Below are 27,684 nucleotides of genomic sequence, written 5' to 3' on the forward strand. Positions count from 1 at the left end.
TTCTTCACTCTCCTTGACCAAGTATCATGGTGTTGTGAATGATAAGAGCTGGTTGGAGATGCCAGTGGTGCAGATTGGCAGCCATGTCCATCAGCAAGCTCCAGGGCAACTGTGACTTTGGTAGCAGGATACCACCAACTACGAATGAGACGTAAATGAATGTAATGCAATTATTGAGGTGAACAGCTCCAGTCCAAGTTAAAGGTCAGATCTATGGTGAGGTGCGCCCACTCACAGTAATGTATGTTTAACAAGGTATTTTTGGACAATAAAAACATCTGTAATTGATAAAGTTTAATGCCATGGAAACAAACAAATGCTGGATACTCTACTAGAGATGTTACATACTGTTCCTTTAAATATGATTGTAACACTAAATATAACAAAAAAAACATTATTTTCACAATTATTTATTTAGAAAAAGAGCATATTTATAGAAAATATTTGAACATTCTTTTTAAAGCTAATTTGAAGTGCAGTGTCACATCTGAGCCTGTAGATAATGTTCGTAATTTGCTCGCAGCACAAACTCAAAATAAGGTTTGGACTTTAGAACACCGAGTTCTTCTAAATCCAAAAGCTCTTTAACATCGGGGAGATACGTCTGCAGAGGGACTCCTACAACATAAAAAATGAATGAGCAGAAACGTAAACAATACCAATATATTCACAGACCGATAGATTTTGTTATCAGTTTTGGTTAACTTCACTGATAAAATCTTAAATCATGGGTATTTTAATTCTATGGGGTATTAACTGCTAACACATAACACAATTTGATCACCATGTTACCTTTTATTGTTTTGCTATATTCACCAAAACTATATATAAAACCACAATTCCACTGTATTCCTTCCCCTCAGGTCCAGAGTCTGGGTGGCATCCTGACATTTCTTTCCACTTCCACATCAATAATATCTTCTACTCTGCCTTCTTTCACCTCCATAATATCTTTCATCTCAGACCTTCTCCCAGTCCTCACACTGCTGCTATTCTTGTCCCACCTCCCAGATTAACTATTATAACTCTCTGCTCTTTAGTCTCCCTAACAAATCCCTCCATTCTGGTCAGATTGTGTTCAATTTTTCAGCCACATGGGAGCATGGCTGCCTTTGGCTTGTAAGTTTCACACAGAATATTATAACTAATCATTAGGAGAGTTTGAAAAAAACCCCAAAAAAACAACAACAACCCCAACAACAACAACAAGGGAACAACGAAAGCTTAAAAAAAAAAAAAAATCTATTTTGTATATTCCCTCTTTTAACTTCAGGTGATGGGGAAAACCAGATGAAAAGCTGTTCCTGAGACACACATTTATGAACTATTTAAGATTTTATACAGAAAAAAAGATAAAATATTATGTATTATTTTTGGAAATCTTCACCATCCAGAGTATCGACTGAATATTTCCAAACACATACACATATAAAAGCATCTAAAAAATACAATTTCAATTAACTTGTTTCTATTAAACTCAAAAAACATCACACAACTGTGGTGTTTGTGGTACTACTAGTGTGACTGAATTTACCCCAGTCTCCCCTACTACATATAAGTGTCATTAGTTTCAAGAGGGGGTATTATGCAAAATTGCCCTTTTGGAGCTTTCTACTGTTGCTCACTCATCAGAAACATGCCTCAAGAGGTTTTATGCCATCTATGTACGTTTGAGAATTTAAACAAGCCTTCCCGGGTGCTATGCGGACCCTCCTTACGGTTAGCTACAAGATTTGTCCAATGCTTCGCCCACAAGCCTATGTCATCCATGCTCCACATGACAATTAACATGAATAAATAAAAGCAGGATACAAAACAATACACTATAGTTTTACAAATCTGATGCAATGGCCAGTTTCATTAGCAAGATGCACACCGATTGTAATGTGATGGCGCTCTAAAGGAGGAGTGACTTTTGACTCAGAGTGTCAAAAATGAAAGTGACACTTATAAAACATGTTGATACCTTTTATTGTTTTGAAAATGCTAAATTTGTAACATGGTGATCTAAATGTTTTATGCATTAGCAGGTAATACCCCATAGAAGTAAAATACCCCCTATATAGTAATAATGGCTGACCTTCTTGTATGAGTTTGAGCAGGATCTTGACAAAAACACTGTCTTTAGCAGCTTCCAGAGGGTCGTCGTTTCCATCGGCCGTCGACCAGCTGAGATCAATAACAAAAATATTTCAATGCCACAGCTAAATCTACAGATTATAACTTGAAAAAAAAAAATTTGTCAAATGTATTGTACTCGTCTTTGCGAAGAGCTTTTCCAAGGATTTCACACTTGAGAGCTTCAATGTCCACTTCATCCTCCTGCAACAGAATGGGACACCAATTTTAATTATAATGCATTTAAATCATTAAAATAATAGTCATAATTCATAATTTAAAATCAGCACCTCTTCAATGTACTCAAGCAGGTCCAGAGCTTTCTTAAAGTCGTACTCATTTGCTCGCCTGTTGTCGTCACAAATGTACAGCTGTGGATGGAAGAAACACAAACATTAAAACATGTATGAAAATAGAAATGGTCATATATTATGCGGTGTTCAGGCTTTTACAATAACCTTTGCTATCTTAGCATTAGTACACAGTTCACAATTTGAAACTTCATTGAATGTAAATATATGCAACAAAGGTCTCTTCAGTCCCAATTTCTGTTGGTTGGCTTTGCAATGAAGATAAATCCCCTCATGATCAATTAGGGATGAGCCAAATTGACAAAACATATTCTTTTGATATTTTGAGGGATTATTTCGATGACTGATATCATACCTAAACAACTGCAGTATTACAATAATACTGCTTCTGTCATTTGTATTGATAGTGATAACAGTAACATCATGCTGGGGGTGTTCAACATGTCTCTATGGTGGAATGTTCAGCAGCTGCCAGGGTGAGGCACATTAGCGAACACTGTCAAAAAAGTTCTAGCATAGTCTCAATCCATGATTTTCAACACAATGTCAGAGTGAGTAACTGTAAAACTGTAGGCTAATGCTAACTTGCTACTGTAATTTTGTGTGTGGGAGACTTGTTTAAGAGCACAAACCAGCTCACTTGTAGTTCCAACTAAGTCAGTTTGTGTTAAAATGAAGCTCAGATTAAATTCTAACAAGTCTCAGATAGAGCAGTGCTTATGGTTAGCATCACACATCCAGGGAATGTTGATGACATCAGCTGCAAAGTATCAATACATGTGTTTTACCTGTATGAGGTTGTGAGCGGTGAGGACGGGCATCGTGTCTGGATTCTGCTGTTTCTCTTCCAGCAGCTGTCGAGGGAGTGTCTCCTGATGTAAGAGGAACCGCTCCTGCTCCCCAATGTCTGAAATGAAATTATGTAACAGTTTAAAATCAAAATTGTCATTTCATTATAGAAACAAATCTTGTATCCTATTAAATTACAGAAAATAAATAGTTCAATCAACCTTTCTTTCTGTACTAGATGATTGCGATATAAAATACGTACAGACTTCAGCCTTTACTTTTAAACCTTTAGATACACTCTTTCACTCAGCCCTGATGAATTTATATTCCCATCACATTACACATGTACATTTATTTGTAAGAGGCTACCTGATAGACTGCCTGAATATCTCACTTGTTTGTTGGACTTTGATACAGGAACGATTAAAACAAGATCTCATGATTGCCTAGGTCTAAAAACTGGCCGCAATAGAAGTGAAATGGGAAAAAAGATTTTAGTTATTTTGCTTCCCAAAAAAGGAATACATTTCAAGGACTGGATATTGGACTGGACATTGGTGCCATTAATAAATTTTAATATTCTGGTGATAAACATTTAAAATCACACCTGCACCTGTTTTTAATCTTAAATGGGCTTATGCAGCTATTTGTTTGGTTTGTATTGTCTAAACATTAGGCTCTCCCTGTATAAATAAAGATAAATTAAATTAACATGAAATGAAACATGAACGTATAAAGAGCTCACACAAGCAGTGTGGTATATGAGGTAATGCAGCTTAGATAGATCACGTAAAAGAAACTCACCATTGACTTGTTTGTTGAGATCGTCTTTGTTCAGGTCTGAGGCCAGAGCTGTGAGTTTGCTCAGAGCCAAAAGAGTTTTCTTTTTGGTGAAGTATCTCGTCTCTGCGTTGGCCTGACTATACAGAGTCTGATGGGCCTAAGACAGACAGCACATGTACTGTAGGACTGTAGTGGACTAAAGAAATTCTGGGTCATCTAAAGGCATGTGCTCAATTAGTCGACTAAAAAGGAGGTGTGGCAAAAGCTCTCAAAACTATTATGCATTTCTATATATCTGACCAAAACTGCATTCAAGACTACACCTGAACAGGAGGTCATGCAAAACCAATTATTTATGCAAATCTTCGCTAGCTCATTCCATACCCTATTGTGTCTGATGTTTTCTCAGGTAAAAGCTTAAACTATAATTAAAATAATTAGAAAATTTTTGTCAACTAAGACACCATCGACCAATTAATCAACTAAGCGGCTAAAGGCCTACAGCACTATTATTATTATTATTATAACATAGTATAAGAAAGTTAGTTCTAGTGGCACCTACTACAGGCATAGCAGGTGAGATGGTAAAGCAGTTGTCCTACAACCAAGAGGTTAGGTCTCCTATCGTAAATGTGTTATATGCTGAACACCACCGGTGTAGAATTGTTCAGATCTCTTGACAGCAGTTGCACACACATTTGTTATATTGCCATCTTCACCTGTTGGTAGTTGTTGATGTGAATGTGGTGCAGCCAGCTCAGGTGTTGGTGCGACTGGAGGAAGCTGGCCAACTGCAGGTGCTGCGCGGCCGGCTGAGACAGGAGTTTCCCCCTCTTCCCCTTCTCCATGTACCAGCGGAACAGGAAGTCTGAGAAGTTCTGAACAAAGAAATAAGCCGTTATACACAGACAGGGGCAGACAGGGGCAGACAGGGGCAGACAGGGGCAGACAGGGGCAGACAGGGGCAGACAGGGGCAGACAGGGGCAGACAGGGGCAGACAGGGGCAGACAGGGGCAGACAGGGGCAGACTACCTGGTTGGCGAACTTGGTCATATAGTGCTGCAGTCGGCTCTGGTTGTCCGTCTGCTCACACATCTGAACCAGGATGTCAAAGTCACAGTATTTTTCTGCCAAAGCAGCCACCCACTGGTACTGACCCAGCTCCACTGGGAAACACAGAGGTTTATGTTTTTATTATTACAAAAACAATAGACAAGAATGATTGTATTTTCCCTCATTAACCTTTATTTAACCAGGGAAAATGTTTGAGAACCAATTCACTAGGGATGTGACTAACTTTTTATCATTTGAAGTAACTAAAGAACAGCTTTGTAACAATACAAATTTAATATTACAAGACATTCTGGACCAACATTGGCCAGTAAAATGTCTTATTGCACCAGTTTATAGACCAAAATGGGATAATGGACTGAACCGATATCTTGGAGTCAATATCCAATCCACCAAAATTTTTCAATATCTGTGCTGATTTTCGATATCAATATCATATTGGTGCATCCCCACAATCCTCATTTGCAAACATGACCTTCCAACATTTATACTGCTGCAGTAAGGTGCAGATACACTAAATCACACCAGTCAAAGTTATAATATCCACTCACAAAACAGTCCGAGCATTTCGCCTCTCCTTTGGGTGTACTCCATCTCCAAAGCGTTGAATCGCTCCTGATGCCCTCCCGCGGGCTTCTGCTGCTGCACAGAGTTAAGCTGGGCCACATACCCGCCCAGGTAAATGTCCAACAGTGCCACCAGCTGCTCACAAATGGCACTGCGCAACTCTGAGTCTGCTTGAGGATATACCGAACGCAGGAGCAACTCATGCTGTCGAGAGAGGACGGAGCGCACACTGGAGGAGGCTGAGGAGAGAGATTAACATTTATGTTCTAACTGGCTGCAATACTAAAATGTCATACCATTTCGATAGTAATAGAAATATACTTGATACTGATTCTGATACCACAATGATGGTAAAAAACAGTCTCTTTAGACAATACAATATGACTTTCAACATTAAACTGCATTACTTTCTTTTATATATATTATATTACCCTCAGTTGTCCATGTAGGTTCATAGTGGTCCATGGGTGTATACTAGTCTATGTCTTATACTTGTTCTGATACAGCTCCAGATCATTCTAAAGCTATTCAGGAAAGGTTCATTTCTGTCCTGATTTTCGATACTTTTGATGACCCTAATCATGACTGTTCTGACTATAAAAATTATGAAAGTCACATTTTGATCAACATATTCATCATTTGGACTATACAGACTAAAACACACACAAAATGAAAATGTCAAAAAGAACAAAATATTTCTTATTATTTTTTCTTTAAATTATGAATATTTATGAATAGAAGCCTTCAGCTCCCATACTTTTACATTTATTTGGTTAAAAATGTGTCTTGAAAATCTACATTTACAATAGAAATATGTCATAGTTTCAGATAAGGACAGGGGGCATGACCATGGTTTGTTGCCATAGCAATTAACAATAGAAACTAAATATTATAGCTTTTGAATGGGGAAAAAGTCAACGTAAAATTCTTATTCATCATCTGCCATAGACTTTTCAAACAATTCAGATCTTAAGAGTTAAAAGGCTACACTATAAACACTAAAAAGCCATGTGATAACTAAAAAATAAAAATAAAAACATTTCAAACTTAAAATTTGCTGAAATGTTTTAATGTTTTAATAACTAATTATAGGCCTAGTGGTTGTTAGTCATTACATCACTGGTATTTTTTTTTTCATAAACCTTCTGAAAAAAATTTATGTTATAAGTTTATGCCCACGTATGAAGCGTATGATGGGAAATACACTTCCAGAACCAAGTATCAGGCGATCACTGAACTCTATGAGATTCAATGCTGCTGAAATAAATGTCTGATTGTTTGTTTTTTATAGTGACCTGTCCAGGGGATGTACTCAATTGTTGCTTGCTCTGAGGCTCTGTACATGGAGGCTTTGGTCTCTCTGTACTGCAGCGCCGCCTGCAGGACGTCCTGAGAACACACAGATTATATTTAGGAGATAAAGCAGAGAGTATTTAAAGGGCCGGTATTATGCCATTTTCTGATCCACTTTCTGTCTGTTTTATCAAAAATATACATAAGGTTGTGTTTTGTTTCATTCACACATGTTTAACATCCAAACCCTGCATAATTCCAAAACCTTTATTTTGTCTTATTTTATACATGAGCAGCCTGGGTTCTTTTTAAAGGCAATACAGTACTGTACTGTCTTTATAAAGAACCCAGATTGCTAGGAAACCCTGTATATTTAAGATGAGTTCTTCTCTTAAACCAAAAAACACTTTTTTTTCATCTTGTGATGTCATGTGTAATACAAGAAGTGCTCCACTGTGTTTTTAAACTCCACACACCTTCACTAGAATCATTTGGATCATCCCTGGAATTGCTAATCTCTACTGAACAAAAGTTAAAAAGTTGTGGTTGACTTGAAAACTCTCACTTCAAGACATCACAAGGTGGAACAGAGCATTTTGAGCTTTGGAGATGTGGACAGACTAATGATAAATGATTACATGCATGAATGAAAGAAAACACAACTCCAGGTATGTTTTTGAAGAGATAACAACATTCTAACATGAATTAAAACTCACAAGAATCAAGTTTGTGTAATATAGGACCTTTAATATTTGTCTTCGAATAGTCCTTGTACCTTCAGTATGTTGTTGACTGTGAGGACGACCTCCGCCCACTGCACTGAGTCTACAGGATAGTCCTTCAGGCTTTGCTCCTCCTCCTCTAGAAGACACTCAAATATTGACCCGATCTGAGACACCTGCAACAAGAATATAAAATATGCATTTTACTGAAAACAATTATTATCCAACTAGAAATACATATAATGCCTAGGGTTGGTTAAGATGCATTTTATTTTCATCTGGATTTGGCTCATCCTTTGATGTCACTGACAGGGCCTGGTGAGTGCTGTGGGCCAATCTCCAGATTTTCAGGTACTCTTGGTTTACCTTAGCTGGAGAGTTTTAGGATTGTTATAACTAAATTACAATAAACCAAAATCCATGCATGGGCACGGCTCCCTTATTATGAATTCTGTTTCGAAGAACAAATTAATGTGCAACTTCAATGATAAAGTAACCCTGTGCTGCCCCCTTCTGTTCAGCGGTGTGCACTTGTCTTACCTCCCGAAAGAAGACATCTGCTGCTGTGAGACTTGGGGGGACAGTGGTGCTCCTCTTGCCCAGGGCAGAATTGATCACTCTATTCATGAGCTCTGGGTGTCTGGAGTGATGGCTCTTTAGCACCATTGCAGCCTGGAGCTTCTCTGCATGTTCACACAGCAACAGACGCGTCGCCATGGGAGACGAGCGAATGGTGACGGAGCCTAGGCGGTCCAACAAACCCACCTGAGGAGACAGAGAGAGAGAGGAGAGAGGAGAGAGATACGTATATACACGTAGTAGATCAGATTTAGGGAGTTTCTCAATTCCCAGGATCCTTCCGCCATAGACTCTCCACTTTGTAGCACTCCAGAGGAACAGGCTTGGAGCAGGAGCTAGCTTGACACTATGTTTTTTTAGCAGGGACAAGTTTGAAATATACCTGCAGTAGAAAGTCCATGAAGCAGCCGTGAGCCTTCATCTTGTCCTCAAGCTGATGCAGAATGATCAGAGATGTGAGCGGGAAACCTCCACTCTCTGAAACACAACCAGAAATATTTTCTTATTATTATTATAATATACTGACCCCCTCCTCTGCATCCTCTGCTCCATGCATCCTCTGCATCCTCTGCTCATAATGACGTTCCTCTGTGTCATTAACATTCCATAGATGCGTGGAGCAAACTGTAGGCTCTGCTCTCTCTGAAGCTATGCTACTCAAGTTGTACTTTAATATGAGCTTTGTTTTAACACAATTTAACCAGAAAGAGTTGACTTAGCTGATGCTATTACAGGTGAGCTGATTTGTGCCCTTAAACAAGTCTCTCACACATAAAATTACAGTCACAAGCTAGCTAGCATTAGCCAATAGTTTTTTTTTGTCACTCACACCCTTTTTGTTGAAAATCAAACAACTAAAACGGACCACGAACACTTGTATTGATCACAAGCTCTTGAAAATTATGTTTAAAATAAAATTAATTATTGTAGTTTTCAGACTATTATAGGGTGCTTTCACACTTGAAATCTTTGTTTTGGATTTTCCTGTTTAGTTTGGTACAAAGGTGTGAATGTTTCTGCGGACCATGGTCCGGGCCAAACAGCAAGTCCTTTGGCGGTCTTGGCCCGGACCAAGGTCTTATCCGGTGCAGTGTGGCCTTTGCAGCTCCTCTATGCTCCGCGTTTGAGAGGCATGCTTGCGTAGTCATGATAACAGTAGAAATAACACCAGGAAAAGTCTGATATTTCGTAGTTGAGTGAGGTAGTGTGAAATAAAAAATTGGGGGAAATGAAAATAATTCTTTGTACATTCTAAGTCCAGACTTTGGTGCAGATTTTCAGGTGTGAATCAGCCCCATTTTTGAGAGTGTTTGCCAAGTTGTGCTTGATGTCACCATAGTAACCACTGAAAATTCCACCATACATATACATGCAGAACAGCCCTAGCACAATGTCATTGTATTCTGTGTATTTTTTTCTACATAAACAGCATATTGAAGCCGTATCTGCTCTCACCATCCGGCACAGACTCAGCCCAGCGTGGGTCAGACGCAGGGTAATCATCCACCAGATCCAAGTCGATCCCCGTTACCATGGTGTCCGGCTCTGCCCCCTCCTCGGGGAACAGCTCATCAGTGACTGTCTGCGCCCCCACAAGGTCATTACTGGAACAACAAGGAAGTCTGGGTTCAGTCCCCGGGTTCAGTCCCCGGATTCAGTCCCCGGGTTCAGGTCCCCGGGTTCAGGTCCCCGGGTTCAGGTCCCCGGGTTCAAGTCCCCGGGTTCAAGTCCCCGGGTTCAAGTCCCCGGGTTCAAGTCCCCGGGTTCAGTCTTTTACCGGCAGAACTGGAGAAATGCAGCCTTCAGCAGTTTGGTCTTGTCTTTTTCAGCCACAGTTTCAGCTTGACTTGGAGTCTCCATCACAGAAACCTGATGAAGGGAGTTCAGTGAATTTCATGAGTTGAGGAGGATAATATTATGACACTAGTAGTAAGGATGGTCCTTGATGGCAAGGCTCACAAATTTAAATAAAGTTGTAACACTTTCATTTTTCATTTCATTTTCATTGACACTCCAATGACAATTCCCTGTCCCTTTGCTCTCCACAACAAGACACACCCCCTTCAAAGCGCTTGTTTGTGATGTTTCTGTGTACAGTTTTTTATCATGCTTTGGTATATTTATGGAGAATTGTTCCTTGAAATGGAGGCATGGATGACATAGGCTTGTAGCCTGAGCATTGGACTGAATCTCATCTACCCATTACGAGGGTTCGAATAGGGCCAAGGAGAGATCACTAAATTACTGAAATATACATGGAAGGCATCTAAAACATTTTCAGGCATGTTTTTGATAAGGGAACAACATTATGAGATGGTAGAAATATTACAAACAAAATCTATTTTGCATAATACCCCCTCTTAAAAGAGATTTAACCATTCTATTTTTTTTTTTTTTTGTTAAAAAAAAAAGAATTATATATATATATATATATGGAACATAATACATGTGTTTTTTGTCTACAGGCATTATGCTCATAAAAACAGACATTCCGCACCAGATTATAGTTAAATAGCTAGTTTCCATCTGCATTGTATCATTTTGTTTCTATAAATCGGTGGCTGCAATTACATTCAGTCAACAATAGAATAATTCAAGTCCACTCTCTGTCCCAATGATTTTAACGCTGACATGATGAGTTAACATAAAGCCACCTCTCTTCTATATCCATTGTAACTCACTTTAAAAAGACACATCTGTCTGAAGACACACTAAGAATCACATTGCTAAATAGCAATATCAATATTATCTGATTTATTTTCTAATTCCCTACAGAACAGTGTGTTACCTCAGGCGCAGCAGCAAGGGAGGAGCAGAGAGAGTCCTCCATGGTCTCAGGGAGGATAGACGCGCTCTCTCTCCCCACCAGAGCCATGAGACCACTGTGCCGAGTGAAGAACACAGGCAAGTTTGAACAGCATCCACCTCCACATACTCCGTCACCTGAAACATGGACATGAGGAGCACAATTACAGTTAATACAACACCGGGAGAACATGCATGCACATAGCACAAAGATGTGTGTTTGAAGACTGTGAATGGCAACACAAAAATCTAAGGTATAGAGCAGGGGTGTCCAAATTTTTTCACCGAGGGCCGCATACTAAAACATATTTGAAGTGGAGGGCCACAGACCAGTGTCGATACAGGGAGTCAAATAGTGCATTTAACACAAATTGTACTTTTAATAAGACTTGGAAGATTATTTTTAGGTCTGTGTCACAACGCAATGTGATGTTTTTCAGGTTATAGAGGTAGAATTGCTTCAATTTGTACTAAAAAAATACTTCTTGATCAATTGGGCCTGTTTACGAGGAGGCATGAGGGCCAACAAAAATTGGTCTGAGGGCCACATTTGGCTGTAGTTTGGACAACTCTGGTGTAGAGGTCTCTGGTTTTACTGTTGTATGAAATTCATTACTTTTTATAGACCCTTTAAAAAGGCCAATACATGAAGCAGCTTGATGGCAAACAACCTGTCCTTTGCTATAAATAGGAGCCCCACAGGAGCTCCACAGTGTACAGTTCTCGTATTAATGCCAACAAAGTTACTCCATGACCCTCTGAGCCAATCAGAGGCTATAGCTCGGTATCATCCAAGGTTCCTGCAGAATCTTCTCACGGGAATGCAAGGATTCTGAGTGATCCTCTGGTGATCATCCAAGATTCATAGAACTGTAGTTACATTCATAACTTTTTTTTTAACTGGAGGTTGCTGACTAAATGAGAGACACAGCGCAAGGCTATGAGCGGAGGAAGTGGTTGGGGCAGGTTAGTGAGTTCTTTTGTGCAGAGGAGGAGAGAAGCAGCAGAGGAAAAGGTGCTGTCTCTGCCTCTGCTTTGGGTTTCACGCCTCTCCTCAAACTTTACAGCGGTGCTTCTGTCTGTCACAGAGCAAAGATCTATCTGCACTTACATCAGAAGTGCCATGTGTTTTCAGATGTGGTGCAGTGTCTAAATTGAGAAGTTGGAACGCTCTGATCACATTCTTATTTCTTTCATCCAAAACATTGACTTCATATTAACAGAGTGTTACCTGGAGCGTTAAATAGGATTTTTTCATCGGGCAGTGCAGCTCTCTTGGTTCCGGTGGAGCAGGCGAACACCAGCTCAGAGTTAAAGATGAACGCCTCAGAGCCAGGGGCCAGAGGGAGGATCAGACTCATGGACTGAAGAGCCTCCTCACTCTGCAACAGACAGGATTCATGATCACAGTGAGATTTTGATTATTATGGTTGTGTGTGCTATATAATTATAATCTATGATACCCATGGATCATTATCTCATTTGAATAGTGGCAAATCACACTAGCGAGTAGCTGATTTTTTTTTTTCATTCGTACCAAAATGACTATGCAAGTCCTACATGTACCACCAATTAAGAAAATTAAATTGGAGAACAAAGTAAGTACAGAGCAGTGGGCATATACCAGTCGCAGGGAAAACGAGAGCTGATAGGTAATATAGCATCTTGAAAATAAGTGACTAAAGATTGCACAAACAAGCACAAATCACTCCAAATACAACTTTGGATGAATAAATGGTGAGGGAAAACATATAACAAGGTTAAAAGCCCTGAATAGTTGATTTTTGTAGAATATGTCTGCTTTAAATATGAATGTGTTTTGCATGATGAAAAATGAAGACACTGCATTTAACAAAACTAAATATTCCATCTTCCAACATGAGAGCATTGACCTGGAATGGTGTGGTGAACTTGGTGACCTCCACAGTGATCTCCTCAGAGACAGAGGCTCCAGAGCCGATAAGAGTGACCAGGCAGAAGTACGCCAGACAGGGAGTATCAGAAGGATGCCAGGCAGCAGCCAGCACCACCAGACCAGAGCTGAGAGAGAGGGAGATACAACTTTAGGGCTGTCAAAAGTATCGAAAATCAGATACTAATCAATATTAAAACAAATATCAAAACTAGATGCAGTATCGATACTAAAAAGAAAGAAATTAACCTTTCCTGAATAGCTTTAGAATGATCTTGAGCTGCATCAGAACAAGTATAAGACTAGACATAGACTAGTACCATGGACCACTATGGAACCTACTTGGACGACTGAGAGATTACACAGATATAAGGCCACACTGTAAAATAAAAGAAAGTACTACGATTTAATCTTGAAAATCCCATTCTACTGTCTAAATAAACAGTATTTTTTTATTATCATCGTAGTATCGGAATCAGTATTGCGTATCGAGTCTATTCCTTAGTATCAAAGTTTGAAATTTTAGTATTATCTAAAATCTGTTATCATGCATCTTTATTCTTCTGCAATCAAAATTCTGAAAACCATCACATATCCCCCATACAGAACCACTGCTCACTACTTACTAACAGAATCTTACAGCTAACCATAAGGAGGTTTCAAATAGGACCTGGAAGAGAAATAACTGAAACATATACATATATATATACATATATATATATACATATATATATATACACATATATATATACATATATATATATATATATATATATATATACATACATATATATATATACACATATATATATATATACATACACACACACCCCCACACACACACACACCCCCCCCCACACACACACACACACACACATACATACATACATACATATATAACATATTTTTGAGGAGGGAACAACATTATAACATAGTAGAAAGCTTAAAAATATATATATATATTTTGCATAATATCACCTCTTTAAACAATGATACAGATATAGCTTTCCATTTTAAAACTTACTGTCCGTGCTTCATGTCGAGGTATGTCACGTTGGCTCCTTCTTTCATCTCCTCAAAGTTTGCCTGGGAGCCCTAAAGGACAATTTGAAAAATATAAAAATAAAATGAAGTCATAGTTTTTGTAAACGTTTTAAAATGTCTCAAAATCCGAGTCAGTGGATTTGACTTATTATTATGTTTTTCTAATTCTAACTTGGTTTGGTGGAATAGTACCTTTGCTAAATATTTATCATAGTTTTACATCAGCTACATGGCAGTTTGCAAAGAAAAGTAGATCATTGTAAAATACAGGATGAGCTCTAAAACAAAATCCCTCTGCCTCTGTCATCAACATAAACATTGATTTTAAAAAAGTTAAGGTGTTCTCATTTATTTTTATTTTTCCAATCATAAATATTGTGTAATTTAGATAAGTTTTAGCCCTTGTTAACATTATGGTTGCTAGGTAACATATTTATGCCATATCTGGTGCCCCTTCACCAACGTTAGGAAAATCATGTTAACTGTGTTTTACAGAAATTCATAATCAAACCTGTCATATGCACTTTAAGTATAAAGTCTCTCGTCACTGACCCAGATGGCATCGGTGATGCTCTCCGTCACAGCTCTGTGCTCCCAGCTGTAAATGTGATGTTCATGAGAGTCGCCCAGGTCCCATTTGTTTAAACTGGAGCTTGAGAGAGCGAAGAAGGAGGAGGAGGAGGGAGACCAGAGAACGCTGTGGAGCTGAGGATAGAGGGAGAGAATATGGAAATAGAGAGGGGGGGACAAGAGGGGGGAGAGACAAAGAGAGAGAAAAAAGGAGAGAGGGAGATAGGGACAGAGGAGACGCTTAAAAATTAACTTTGTTAATAACATAACAGTAAAAGTAAATTATAGTACATACATTTTGTCTAGGGTGATTCAAGAGTAGCCTGGTAAGAAGGGGTAAAGCATCACTTTTTCAACTGGAGAACTGTATTTTCAATAAAGTAGTGTAAGCCAGAGATAAACCGCATATATGGAGATACATGAACTAGGATTATGCAGATTTCATTTTTATCATCATAGCTTCTATATCAGTTTTCAATTGCTGCATAGTGACTGTCATACGTGACAATGGTTTAAAGGACCCAAAATGTCAACAGATTAAGACTGACTTATTCACATGAGCCTCAAATATTAGGTTTGACACTTTTGAACATAGGCCCCCAGAGCAACCCCCCAGACTCACTGTGTCACTGGTGGGTGGAGACAGGATCCCAAAGAGGCTGGAGACCCTACGTCCAATCCCAGAGAGCATTCCCTGCCCCTGGGGAAGACAGTGGCACTGCAGCCTCCCTGAAGAGTCTGCGGAAGCTCTGAGCAGACGGCTCTTACAGGACGACACCACGAAACCACCCCCCTGAGAGAAGGACAATCATTTTAACTCACAAATCACAAAATTATAAAGATAACAGAAAAGAAAACAGCAAGAATTTGAGTCATTTTAAAAAGACTTTAGCAAATAGAGTGTAATGTCTAAAAGTGCAACAATCCAATACATACTACTGGGATTGGGATGTCAAGATTATTAAATTAATTGAGGTCGCAATAAAATCATAAGAACTGAAATAATAAAATCAGAACAATTTTAGAAGCAAAATTAGGCCATTTCAATTCAATGGCCAATAATCAATAATCGCAATACAAAAATTTTGTACACTTATAGTTACTAGGAAATATGAACTTTAGCTCAGTAACTAAAAGTTTGTAACTATTTATATTGTTGTTTCTTTTTTAAACATACCCTGACACCGACCACCGAGTGTGTGAAGTCTCCCAGGTCCAGTTCTGTGTCTGAGTAGTTCCCTTCGTGAGCCAGACTGGCCCAGAGTCGGGCTGTACCCTCTGTGGACAGAGCCAGGACACAGATGGACTGAACCGGAGCAGAGTCCAGAGAAGCTCCGGAAGAGACCGAGATCAGGTCAGAGCTGAAGGAATACTCGCTGGGAGGCAACTGCAGCTCCTTACACACTGACAGCTGGGGAGTCACAAATTACAAACAGATTCATACAGCACAGCAGAGCCTTCGGTTCTTGTGTGAGTGTCAGGCCGCAACTAAACCAGTCTGACACAGGAGTTGCAGCTGGACCAGCGGCAGTCTGAGCAAGCGTTAGGGAGAGTAAATGTATAGGATGAAAAAGGGGATGTGTCTCACCTTAGCCACTGCAGTCTGACAGATTTTCCAGATGATGAGTTTTTCCCCACAGACCATCCAGGCCCAGCCGCTCTCATCAACCTTCACTGAGATCTGATCATCAGCTGAGGAAACAGAGCACAGGTTATATGTTTATAAAAGGTGGTATTTTACTTCTATGGGCTACTAACTGGTAACATATCTATACATCTATACCTATAACCATGGTTTTATTGTTTTGAAAATGCTAAATTCACAAAAAACAACATATTAACATGATTTGTAAGTTTCACTTTGATGCTCTGAGTCTTCCCTCCCTTTGTTCCACACGTTAAGTCACTCCCCCTTCAGAGCTCTATCACAAGACGATCAGCGTGAAGCTCGCAATTGTAACGATCAGCATCAGGTTTGTCAAGTTGCTATGTGTAATTTTGTATCATATTTTTTATATATTTATGGAGTATTGTCATGTGGGAGTATGGGTAATGTAGGCTTGTGGGCTGAGCATTGCACAGAAACTTGCCACTAACCGTAAGGAGGGTTCAAATAGTCGAACACGCATTTTCTTCATGCATTTTTTTGAGGGAACAAGGTTGTAGAAAATCTAAATGTGGTAGAAATCTAAAACAAACTGATTATGCACAATACTCCCTCTATAGGGTTACTTCTTGTGCATCATCTGCAGTGGCAGAAAGAGTACTACAATTCTGCACTCAAGTAAAAGTGCAGTTACATGGACAAAATGTATTCGAGCAAAAGAACACACATACACATGAAAAAGTTATTTTAACAGATTTTCAGCAGCACTTTGAAAAATATTGTATATATATTGTATATATACACAGTTTGAAGCTGAATTAAGTCATTTAAAACCACAATCTGCATATTCTATGACCTCTGTCCAATCAGAACAGGCGTTGCTGTTATGTGTTTGTTGGTTTAGACTGGAGGAGACAGTAAGTAGTCATATGACTTTAAATGTAACCAATTACAATTACTTGGTTACCATTATACTCAATTACAAGTGCAAGTACAGGTTTCAAGATCTACCATAGACTGCATATATAATTGGACATAGCAGACCTGCTAGCCGGCGTGTTCCAAAATAGGAAGTGATTGTGGGCGTGCTTCCGGCTCCATCGACTCTGGCTCCAGTTCACTTTACATTGAAAAACTGTCACCCCTCTCTCGGTAACTGCTGCAGTGAGCCTGTTCATTTTGGTCTTTAAATGTTTGTATTAACCCGCTCTATGTGATCCTAGGTTTTTAATTTTGCTATTGTGCCTGTAAATCAAGATACGAACATCAATAACAGACGAATCAGGTGTCTTCTTTCCCCGAGGTCGTTCTGCTAGCATTAGCAACAGCTTTGATTGACAGCGTTACTAAGCTTCCGCTGTGTGCTAAACCAGCAGTGCGGATAGGAAGGGGATTAACCTTCATCAGCCTCGCTCTGGATTGGGTCTTTTGCTGCTATGATACTCGCAGTCAGAATTCCAAATATGGAACTCGACACCAAATTCGTACCTATAACTGCTCTACCCTCGATGAACTTCATTTGACTGGAGCCGAATGCTATGGGTGACGTTACACTCACTTAGTCCACTTCTTTATACAGTCTATGAGGTTTACTCAAAAAAAAATACAATTACCCCCCAAAAAATCTATTTAACTACCATAATGTGAATATTTGTAATGAGTTACTTTCCACCCCAATCTCTTGTGTGGGTTAACACCTACACAAACTGCACAACAAAATTGCAGAAATAAGCATCACTGGCAAATTTGTGCAGCAATGTTGTGGATGTCTTATATTCTCTACACTTAAAAAAGGTAAACCGACAGCTCACCTTCAGCCATAGTCAGGGCCTCCATGACTTTGACCGGGAGAGAGGAGCCAAATGGCTGGACGTCGTAGCTCAGGGGCTCCGGGACAGAGTGACTTTGACCTCGAGTTGGTGTCGATCTGGGAAAAATAATATGGTTTTGACTGTAACCCTCTCCTGTTCATCCACTACTCCATCTGACCCTCTCCTGTTCATCCACTGCTCCACCTGACCCTCTCCTTTGCATCCTCTGCTCCATCTAACCCTCTCCTGTTCATCCACTGCTCCATCTGACCCTCTCCTGTTCATCCACTGCTCCATCTGACCCTCTCCTGTTTATCCACTGCTCCATCTGACCCTCTCCTGTTCATCCACTGCTCCATCTGACCCTCTCCTGTTCATCCACTGCTCCATCTGACCCTCTCCTGTTCATCCACTGCTCCATCTGACCCTCTCCTGTTCATTCTCTGCTCCATCTGACCCTCTCCTGTTCATTCTCTGCTCCATCTGACCTTCTCCTCTTCATTCTCTGCTCCACCTGACCCTCTCCTCTGCATCCTCTGCTCCACCTGACCCTGTCCTTTGCATCCTCTGCTCCATCTGACTCTCTCCTTTGCATCCTCTGCTCCATCTGACCCTCTCTTCTGCTTTATGGTAGCTCGAACCTCCCCATTATTTGTACCACATATTCACTGTCCCTCTGCTGTACATGTCCAAACCATCTCAATCTGGACAGGAATCAAATTATCTACAAAACATGAAGAGCTGTCTAATTATGTTTCAAGTATGTTCGTTCAAACACTCGTCCGCAGTTTTTGCATTGTATTTTCCCCCTCTTTTTTCGTCTTTTTCTTTTGTCAATCGTCTTCTGATTTACTAATAACCTATAAAATACACAAATTAACTTGCTAAACTTCTAACCTAACAATCAAAGGCGTCCTTCATAATTCTCATAAGTAACGTATTTTTTAACGTATTTAGTGAATTTCCCTCTACTGTTGCACGATTTACAAGAATGAACACAACGACAGCTGAAGCAGCAAAGCGGTGTCTCACCTGGCCCCGGAGAGAGGCGTCCTGCGCGGTGAGAACAGCAGACTGGACCCCGCTCCTCCAACACTCTTCCGGGCCGAGGGTCTGTTCGGCTGCCGACGGCCAGAGCTCGGAACTGTGCGGGGGCTGAACATGTTTCCGAGGCTGAAAACCCCCGTGCTGTAATAATTTAACAAGAATAAAGAAAAACAGCGTAATATTCAAAAAGTGAATGGCCAAACAGCGCGCGGTTTAGTCCATTAATAAGTGCGTCATCAGTACGTGACAAAATTCTGTATTATTAATTAAACAAATTAAATAATAAAAAGAAGTAGTAAACAACCACCAACAAATCAAAATATATATAACTCTACTTTATATAAATGTACACTTTGAAAATATGTTTTATTCGTGTTTTAAGAGATTAGGAATTATAATCACTCACAGAAAAATCCACCACAGCTCAAAAAGTCGCACCAGGAAACTCAGTCGATCCTTAGCATCTTAGCATATAGCATCAGAGAAGATATGGAGCAGCATGCATTATCCCGTAAAACAGTCTGATTTAACCCCGAAAACCCAAACTATAACAGTGAAATATATTCGAGAGTGAAGAGGAGAAACGCGAAATGCAGTAAGTTCCGATTTATAAACAGCGGAGTGTCAAAGCTTGAACATCCCGCGGAAAGTTGACATCGGGCCCCAGAGAATGAATTTAGTCGCTTTTTAGCTCACTTACAAAATGCCCCTGACTATTATAATCAAATGTATGTATTTTGTTTTGAAATGTCTGGTTTATGTTAGAATAATAATCAGGAAACTGAAAAGATAGTTCCCTCCCTTAAAATGTTTTGCACAGATTGATATGATGCTCAAAACTGAAGAAATGCTTTTTAAATGCCTTTACCTATAATAACAAGTAATTAAGTAAATCTACCTTGACCATTTGGTTACTATATTTGGACCCAATTCAGATTTAAAAGTGCGCTATGCAACTTCTCTGATGAAAGGTCTGCCACCTGCTTGTTTCCATGGGGATGGTATTTCTTTGCCTGGAATGTTCCACAATAAGGTGTTAAACTTAACCATTTATATAAAGACGAGCTTGCAACGCCACCAAGTCGAGTTACAGGTCAGATCTGTGGAGTAGCAACCCTACTCACAGTAAGAATGATTGTTTTTCAATGGATTTGTAAATGAATCAATGCACAATATCTAGTTTCCATACTAATTTTTGTATTGATTAGTATTTGATTTTCAATACTTTTGACAACCCGAGTAGACTGCTAATTGCAGCCAGACCAAATAGAAAATACTCTAGAAAATATAATGTTAAGAATATTCTAATAAAACTTGTCCTGGTTTGTGTGTTGAGGTGATGAAGCGCGTGCGTACGGAGCAGATTCAATACGCTGTGGCGCAGTACTTAAAGAGAAGACAGTATGTGGACACCGACAGCTCACTGAAAACAGCCAAACTCTGCCAAACGCCAGAGGAAATGGCAGCCAGCATCACAGGTAACTATGGAAATGCACTTATTCAATTTTTTTTTTTTTACTAACAAAGTAGAGCTGTGATTAAAAATTTAATTAAATGAGTGACTCATGTGAACTATATAACACAGAACATGTGCTGGAAACGACACAATTGATGAACTAGCAATTAGGGTTGATAGGGTTGATGGTGATAAAAATTTAATTGTGGTCTCATCCCTGTGACGAATTACTATTTCAGCAAAATCGTCATATTGTGATTTAGTGCTTCTATGTTTACTTTAACTCAAATTAAGGGAGTTTCCTCAGCCTCTCCTCCTGCTGGCCAACCTCTGTACAGCTCTCAGTGACAGGTAGATTTAAACGATCAAAGAGGTGTGAATTCTCAGGAGGACTTAAGTACCATTTTAAAGGCAATATTAACATGCTAAGTTTACATCATTGTGATCAAATCGTGATCTGGCTGCAAGAAAATTGTGATTTGAATTATTTGTCATATTGTTGTAGTGATATTCAGTCTAGAACATAGATGAAGCATTTGCCCCCATCAAAGCATTGGGAGCAAATACATTAATGACGGTTCAGTGGGTGCTGTTTAGTGTTCAAGCAGAATTAATTCAGAATGAATAAGATGGTAGGTGTTGCTAATGCACTTTCTCTCTCTCTCCAGTGCAGACAGAGTCAGGTTGTGCAAACATCGTGTCTGCAGCTCCCTGTCAATCTGACCCTCAGCAGTACGAGGCACAGTTCTCTAGACTTCACTCTTTCCTCTCAGGTAAAGGACTAAGTTTTGATACACAGCCATGGACCTTTTAAAAAAAGTAAAACGAGCATCTTAACATTACAAGTAGGGCAGTTGAAAGTATCAAAAATTAGATACTAATTGATACTAAAACTAGTATCAAAACTAGATACTTATTTGAGCAGGTATCAAATAAGTATCTAGTTTTTAATAAGCATCTAGAATGTGACCAAAAAAAAAGTCGCATTCACAGGAAATGACCAAATAAAGAGTCTTTTTAACAGACCAGTGTGTTGTTTACAAATACCTTGACATGTTTCGGATGCCTTCTTCCTTCACATGATGCAGAAGGTATTTGTAAAAATCACACTGGTAATATTGGAAAACCAAAATTGACCTCTTTTGAAGTAAGGACAGAAATGAACCTTTCTTTAATAGCTTTAGAATGACCTTGAGCTATATCAGAATAAGTATAAGACACATAGGCTAGACACTATGGAACCTACCTGGACAACTGAGGGATTACACAGATATAAAGCCAGATGGTAATATACAATAAAGTACTATGTTTTAATCATATTCTTTTGTCTAAAGAGTGTTTTTTTATTATCATCCTGGTATTGGAATCAGTATAGAGTATTGACTCCTTAGTATCAAAATCATGTTAGTAATTTTAGTATCGTGACAACACGATTCTAGCCTGTCATGTACTAATTATAATTTGAAATATAGTTTGATGTGATCTGTCTGCTCCTCAGAGACAGAGCTCCCGTGGGCACAGGAGGTGAGCTCGGTCCTTTTCCCACTCTTTGTATACCTGCATCTGGACATGATTCGATCTGGACTTAAGTCTGCGGTCGACAGTTTCTACGGCCGCTTCCACGCACTGTTCCTCCAGGAGCCAGAACAGAGGGCTATTGTGGAGCAGCTCAGACATGTCCTTTCCTCACAGGTCAATACTGCTGGGTTTGAGATGACATCACAACATACTATAGGCCAAAATTGTTACTACAGATTGTCTCATTTTTATTCTCATGTATTCAAGACATTGCTTACATCACATTTTCTTAATCAGTGATACATGTAGCATTTGTCAGAATCACGTAGTAATTTTGGGACAAATTATACATTACATATCGCCCAGCTGTAGCTGCAAAGTATCAATACATTTTCAGTGCTTTTCTTATTATTTCCTATAACAATATCAAAAGCAAACATGAATATTTTCATGCTTATCATCATGGTTCCTACCACCTGCAGGACATCAGTGCAAGCTCCAAACTCAGTGCTTTTCTGGAGAATAAGTTTGTGGTTCGTCTGAGTGAGCCAGCGTACGGATACCTGCTCCGATACCTGCAGAGCGAAGACAACGGCGCCCTCTGCAGAGCACTCAGTACACAACTGCAGCTGGAGGTGACCACGGCCCCTCGCACAGACTACCAGGTGAGAGAGCATGGAAATAAATGGTTAGACAATATTCTTAAGGAATATGGCCATGAGACTAACTTTTCTTGGCCAAACAATAATAAGTAGTGCTTTTTATTGAAAGTTTTAGAAATCTACTTTTTATAAAGCAATATGAGGTTCTAAGCCTGAATGAATGCCCTGTGACTCCTGTACTAATTCCACCCGTTTTATGAGTAGCTGATGTGCTAAAAAGTGTAAATATTGGCCAGAATCTCTAGAATTACCTCTAGGTATGTCATATCTGCTGTTTGTGTCCAAACACAAAGTAAAATTACAAACAAACCGGAATTAAAAAAAGAGATTTTAAAAAAGAAAAGATTTTAGTGAAAACTTAAATATAATGATGTTTTGGTGAAATGAGTAGTCAAACTTTTCATGAATGTTAATTCACTCATCTGATTTCTTTCTCCTCCAGCTGTACGGGGCCCCGGGTGCTGCTGCCTCTGCCCCAAATGCCCTCTCGTCCTGGGCAGGAGTGGATGGAGCAGAGGGAGGTGTGGAAGGCATGGAAGTGCCTGCAGAAATCCCCCAAAATGAAGCCGCTTTAGATGCTCTTCAGGATGTGATCAAGAAGGTTCGGGAAGGCCCCCCCTCCCTCACCACTGTCTGCTTTTACTCCTTCCACCACACAGAGGCACTGTTGAACACAGCAGAGGTGTCGCCCGACAGTCGGCTCCTTGCGGCGGGATTCGACAGCTCTGTAGTGAAGCTCTGGAGTCTCAGAGCGCGAAAACTGAAAGCAAAACCGCACCAGGTTGACGTATCGCACATCAGACTGGCCTGCGATGTACTTGAGGAACAGGTGAGGGTGCTGCCAGATTTGATGAGGTTTAGACCTAGTTGCGATCATAGACTGTATAAAGAAATGGATTAGCATAAGGGAGCGTTCGGCTCCAGCCAAATGAAGCTCATCGATGCTAGCAGTTATAGCAGGTAATCTGGAATTCATTTCCATATTTGGATTCGGACCGCGAACAATCATTAGTGAGCCTGTTGAAGGTAACGCAGGGAGCGGGCTGTTGGCAAAACTGTCAGTCAAACCCGCTAGCGAGGGCAACATTGGCGAAAAAGGGCAGCTCATTGGTCTGTTAGTAATATTCATATCTTTATTTACGGATAAAATGGCTAAATAAAACCCCCATGATTATGTAGAGTGGATTAAAACTGACATTTTAAGACCAAAATGACAAGCCAGAGAGCAGCAGTTACAGAGGGGCGACATTTTTTCAATAGAAAACGAATTGTAGTAAGAGTTGATGGAGCCAGAACCGCATCCATGCTTACTTTCTACTTGTAATGCAGTGCTTAGCAGGTTAGTTATGTTCATTTATATATACAGTCTATGCTGTGAGTGGGCTTGCATTTCCACAAACCTGACTCTTGTCTCCATGAAGATCGATTATGGTTTAAACTTTATATTTCCATGGAATCATATAGATGACCTGCCATCTTCAGAGTGTTGCGAGATTTACCACAATTGCATGAAAATTGCATTTTGAATGGACGCAATTGGCAAATCGCAAAGGTTGACATTTTTTAAGCTCAACTATTTCCCCCAACAAACAACAAAATCTCCTGTCTTATTCTGCATAAAATCTGCTAACCCTGTAGTTTAGATCTGTACAAACATGTTCTGAAATGTGATTCTTGTATTAGTTCAGATTTCAGTTTTTTGTTCAATTGGACATTTTCCTAAATTCTGCAGTCTTTGTGAGTGTGATCAACTGTCCACAAATCTGACCTGCGTTACTTGGCCTAGGTGCCTGCTTATCTCCAAACAATAAAAACCTCTATAGCACGGTAGAAAGCTAAAACATTTTTTGATTTTGCCACTATGATGTTGTTCCCTAATCAAAAACATGTCTAAACAGTTTTTTGTTATCTGTGCATGTTTGAGTATTTGAGCAATCTCTCTTGGGCCATATTTGAACCCTTCTTACAGTTGGCTGTAAGATTCTGTGTAATGGTCTGCCCACAAGCCTATGTCATCCACACTTCCACACAACAATTGTCCAAAAAGGGAGAGGGGACTCAGACTGTCAAAAATGAAAGTGAAACTTATAAAATATGTTAATGCATTGTTTTTGGCAAATATAGAATTTCAAAATAAAACCGCAGTTAAGTAAAATACCCCCTCTCTAAAATATCTCCCCTCTCTTGCTCTTTCTTTCTCAGATTGATGAGGAGGACATCAGTGGCAGTGAGATTCAAACTCTGCATGCTCACAGTGGCCCGGTCTATCGCACCTGCTTCATGTCCGACAGCTCCGGGCTTCTTTCCTGCTCTGAGGACTCCACGCTCCGATACTGGGATCTCTCGAGCTTCACTAACACCGCCCTGTACCGTGGACACTGCTATCCTGTTTGGGACTTGGACATCAGCCCCTCCAGCTTATACTTCGCTAGTGCATCTCACGACCGCACTGCGAGACTCTGGACATTTTCACGTACTTACCCTTTACGAATCTATGCTGGACACTTGGCTGACGTAGACTGTGTCAAATTCCACCCCAATTCCAACTACATTGGCACAGGCTCGACCGATAAAACTGTTCGCTTGTGGAGTACCCAGCAGGCAGCGAGTGTGCGCCTATTCACAGGACATCGCGGTCCGGTTTTGGCTCTGGCGTTTTCTCCAAATGGGAAATACTTGGCGTCTGCTGGGGAAGACCAGAGAGTAAAGTTGTGGGATCTCGCTTCTGGAACTCTGTTCAAAGACTTGCGCGGGCACACTGATAGTGTCACTAGCTTGTCATTTAGTCCAGATAGCAGCCTGGTCGCGTCTTCATCCATGGATAATTCAGTCCGCATTTGGGATATCAGAAATTCTCACGGCGTCGCTCCTCCAGACGGATCGTCCAGTGAGATGGTGGGACTCTACACAGGAAACACCAGTAATGTTCTCAATGTGCAGTTTATGGCCTGTAACCTGTTGCTGGTGACTGGGACTGCGCCAGAGAAATCAGAACAATAAAGTTATGACAAAAATGGATGTGGAGGAGGAGTAGGTAATGGTGCTCAACAGTGACCTTTCCCATAGATGAAAAAATTTATATTAAAGAGAAGGTATTATACACAATTTACTTTTTAGAGCTTTCTACCATGTTATAATGTTGTTCCCTCATCAAAAACATGCCTGAAGAGGATTAAGATGTCATCAATGCACATTTTGTGCAATCAATCTCTCCTGGACCCTATAAAATTGGCTGTAAGCACTCAGCCCACAAGGAAGTGCTCCACTGTCCACACCTTCACTAGAATCAGGAACAGAATGTTTTCTGTTTCAGAGAAAAGCTTGTAAATAGGAAAAAGAAATGTGCAGGAATGTTTAACAAGTGTGAATGAAACAAAACAAAACTCCATCATAGTCACCATCTTTACAGACTGTCACAGAGACCAGTCAATATGTGAAGTATTGAAGGGAAATCCAGTGTTAAGTAAAAGTATATGCTCAGCACAGTTCAGACCAAGAGAGTACCAAGTGTACGTTCCATGAAAATCATTTACCATCTTTAAAGCTGGTTCAGCTGGATAGTATCAGATCTATTGTGCCAAATAAACTGCAATTGTGCTTCATAGAGTCATGTACAAAACACTGTAAAACCATTTACCAAGTACCAAAGAGCAGCCTCCTCCAAGACTTGTCCACAGCAACTATTAAAACACAATTCACATATCTGTCTAATCCCAAGGTTCAACCTGACCCTCTCCTCTGCATCCTCTTCTCCATCTGACCCTCTCTGCATCCTCTGCTCCAAAAAAAATGGGACTGTTGTTAGTCAAAGTCCATTTCTGTTTTTCTTCCAAGTAAAAAAAAATAAAAACAATAATCTCATAGTTTGTACAATTTTGTTATGGCAGTTTAAATAAAATAAATAAAAATATATCTCTTGTGTTCACAACTCTACTAAAGTGCATTAAAGGTGCAATATATAACTTTTTTTTTTGTTTTGCATTAAACTTAAACTACATAAAACTACACTGGCCATGTTACAGTAAAAATGCATGCATTTTAAGGTATTTCAGCAATAAAAATAAGATAAGCTATGCCTTTATTAGTCCCACAGTGGGGAAATTCCAGTATTGCACAAAAACACATGTAATTGAATCAATGTAAAACAGATTGGTTAAATGCCAGACTAGTGTTGTCATGATACTAAAATTTCAAACTATTTCACTTTATTTAGACAACAGAATATGTCACCTCCTGGTGCCGTACACGGTGATCTTTGCTTCCACCTGTGGCTATACAGTATATTAGCACAGTGATAATTATGCTAATAATCTTTTTTACGTCGACCTATCTAATGGCAGTGTGAAAACGACCTAAATCGCAGTACTTTCTTTTACCATGTGGCCTTATATCTGTGTAATCCCTCGTCGTCCAGTAGGTTCATGGGTGTATACTAGTCTATGTGTCTTATACTTGTTCTGATACAGCTCAACATCATTCTAAAGCTATTCAGGAAAGATTAATTTCTGTCCTGTGAATGTGACAGTTTTTAGCAGACCTATCGATACCTTCTTAAATGAGTATCTAGTTTCGGTAGGCTACTAGTTTTAGTTGGCTCTATCTGATTTTCGATGATTAACATATTTTGTCGTAATTTTGCAAACGAAAATGAAAATAAAATTAATCGCTGATAACTAAAACTATGACTGACGTGCAGGTTTTTACAGCAGCTAAAACGAAACAAAAATGAGCAGAAGCGCAGTGACGTCAGTGAAATACCAGATGCGTGACCAGGACATGGCCCCTAGTTTCTAAACAGACCATAGTGATGTGACATTCGTGAACAAGTCTTTTCTCGGTCTCATTTTAAAAAGAACCGAATCTCTATCTGTTCTAATTGTATGTTTTGGTTTGTCAACACCAGTGCTGAAAAAAACATATTGGGCATCATAATAATGTCATAGTGCAACGTTTTATTTAGATTAAGGATAATTGTAATGGGCAAACACACTCCCGCTCTCAGTTTGAACCATTTTAAAC

The 27,684-nt window shown here is 39.7% G+C and overlaps 2 protein-coding genes across 2 annotated transcripts; one reads left to right on the top strand and one right to left on the bottom strand.

The window, feature by feature from the left end:
- Nucleotides 1–276: 276 nt before the first annotated feature.
- Nucleotides 277–19,264, bottom strand: nup133 (nucleoporin 133). Its single transcript, XM_033975776.2, has 25 exons — nucleotides 19,015–19,264; nucleotides 17,983–18,098; nucleotides 16,154–16,257; nucleotides 15,743–15,976; nucleotides 15,188–15,358; nucleotides 14,548–14,700; nucleotides 13,976–14,046; nucleotides 12,932–13,079; nucleotides 12,271–12,421; nucleotides 11,023–11,177; nucleotides 10,012–10,103; nucleotides 9,690–9,838; nucleotides 8,617–8,711; nucleotides 8,196–8,420; nucleotides 7,709–7,831; nucleotides 6,936–7,029; nucleotides 5,625–5,879; nucleotides 5,035–5,168; nucleotides 4,721–4,879; nucleotides 4,023–4,158; nucleotides 3,218–3,336; nucleotides 2,409–2,489; nucleotides 2,258–2,322; nucleotides 2,081–2,169; nucleotides 277–618 (listed from the first exon to the last, which is right to left on the bottom strand). The coding sequence occupies exons 1-25, from the start codon at nucleotides 19,143–19,145 to the stop codon at nucleotides 482–484; spliced, it is 3,387 nt and encodes a 1,128-aa protein (XP_033831667.1). The 5' UTR covers nucleotides 19,146–19,264; the 3' UTR covers nucleotides 277–481.
- A 196-nt stretch (nucleotides 19,265–19,460) lies between these two features.
- On the top strand, nucleotides 19,461–26,555 carry taf5l (TAF5-like RNA polymerase II, p300/CBP-associated factor (PCAF)-associated factor). Its single transcript, XM_033975688.2, has 7 exons — nucleotides 19,461–19,624; nucleotides 20,366–20,507; nucleotides 21,154–21,258; nucleotides 21,984–22,177; nucleotides 22,486–22,668; nucleotides 23,108–23,494; nucleotides 24,868–26,555. Exons 2-7 carry the CDS (start codon nucleotides 20,369–20,371, stop codon nucleotides 25,663–25,665), a joined length of 1,806 nt encoding a protein of 601 aa, XP_033831579.1. The 5' UTR covers nucleotides 19,461–19,624; nucleotides 20,366–20,368; the 3' UTR covers nucleotides 25,666–26,555.
- The last annotated feature ends 1,129 nt before the right edge of the window (nucleotides 26,556–27,684 follow it).

This window comes from Periophthalmus magnuspinnatus, chromosome 1, assembly GCF_009829125.3.
Source record: "Periophthalmus magnuspinnatus isolate fPerMag1 chromosome 1, fPerMag1.2.pri, whole genome shotgun sequence".
Lineage (NCBI taxonomy): Eukaryota > Metazoa > Chordata > Actinopteri > Gobiiformes > Gobiidae > Periophthalmus > Periophthalmus magnuspinnatus.

What these genes read in the sequence shown, in the direction of transcription:
- nup133 (XM_033975776.2), bottom strand. Translation starts at nt 19,145, where the DNA reads ATGTTCAGCCCCCGCACAGTTCCGAGCTCTGGCCGTCGGCAGCCGAAC. An exon ending in CTCCACCCACCAGTGACACA is followed by an intron (nt 14,701 to 15,187) that starts GTGAGTCTGGGG and finishes CTCTATCCTCAG; the next exon opens with CTCCACAGCGTTCTCTGGTC. An exon ending in AATCCTATTTAACGCTCCAG is followed by an intron (nt 11,178 to 12,270) that starts GTAACACTCTGT and finishes TCCATGTTTCAG; the next exon opens with GTGACGGAGTATGTGGAGGT.
- taf5l (XM_033975688.2), top strand. Translation starts at nt 20,369, where the DNA reads ATGAAGCGCGTGCGTACGGAGCAGATTCAATACGCTGTGGCGCAGTAC. An exon ending in AATGGCAGCCAGCATCACAG is followed by an intron (nt 20,508 to 21,153) that starts GTAACTATGGAA and finishes CTCTCTCTCCAG; the next exon opens with TGCAGACAGAGTCAGGTTGT. An exon ending in CCCCTCGCACAGACTACCAG is followed by an intron (nt 22,669 to 23,107) that starts GTGAGAGAGCAT and finishes TTTCTCCTCCAG; the next exon opens with CTGTACGGGGCCCCGGGTGC.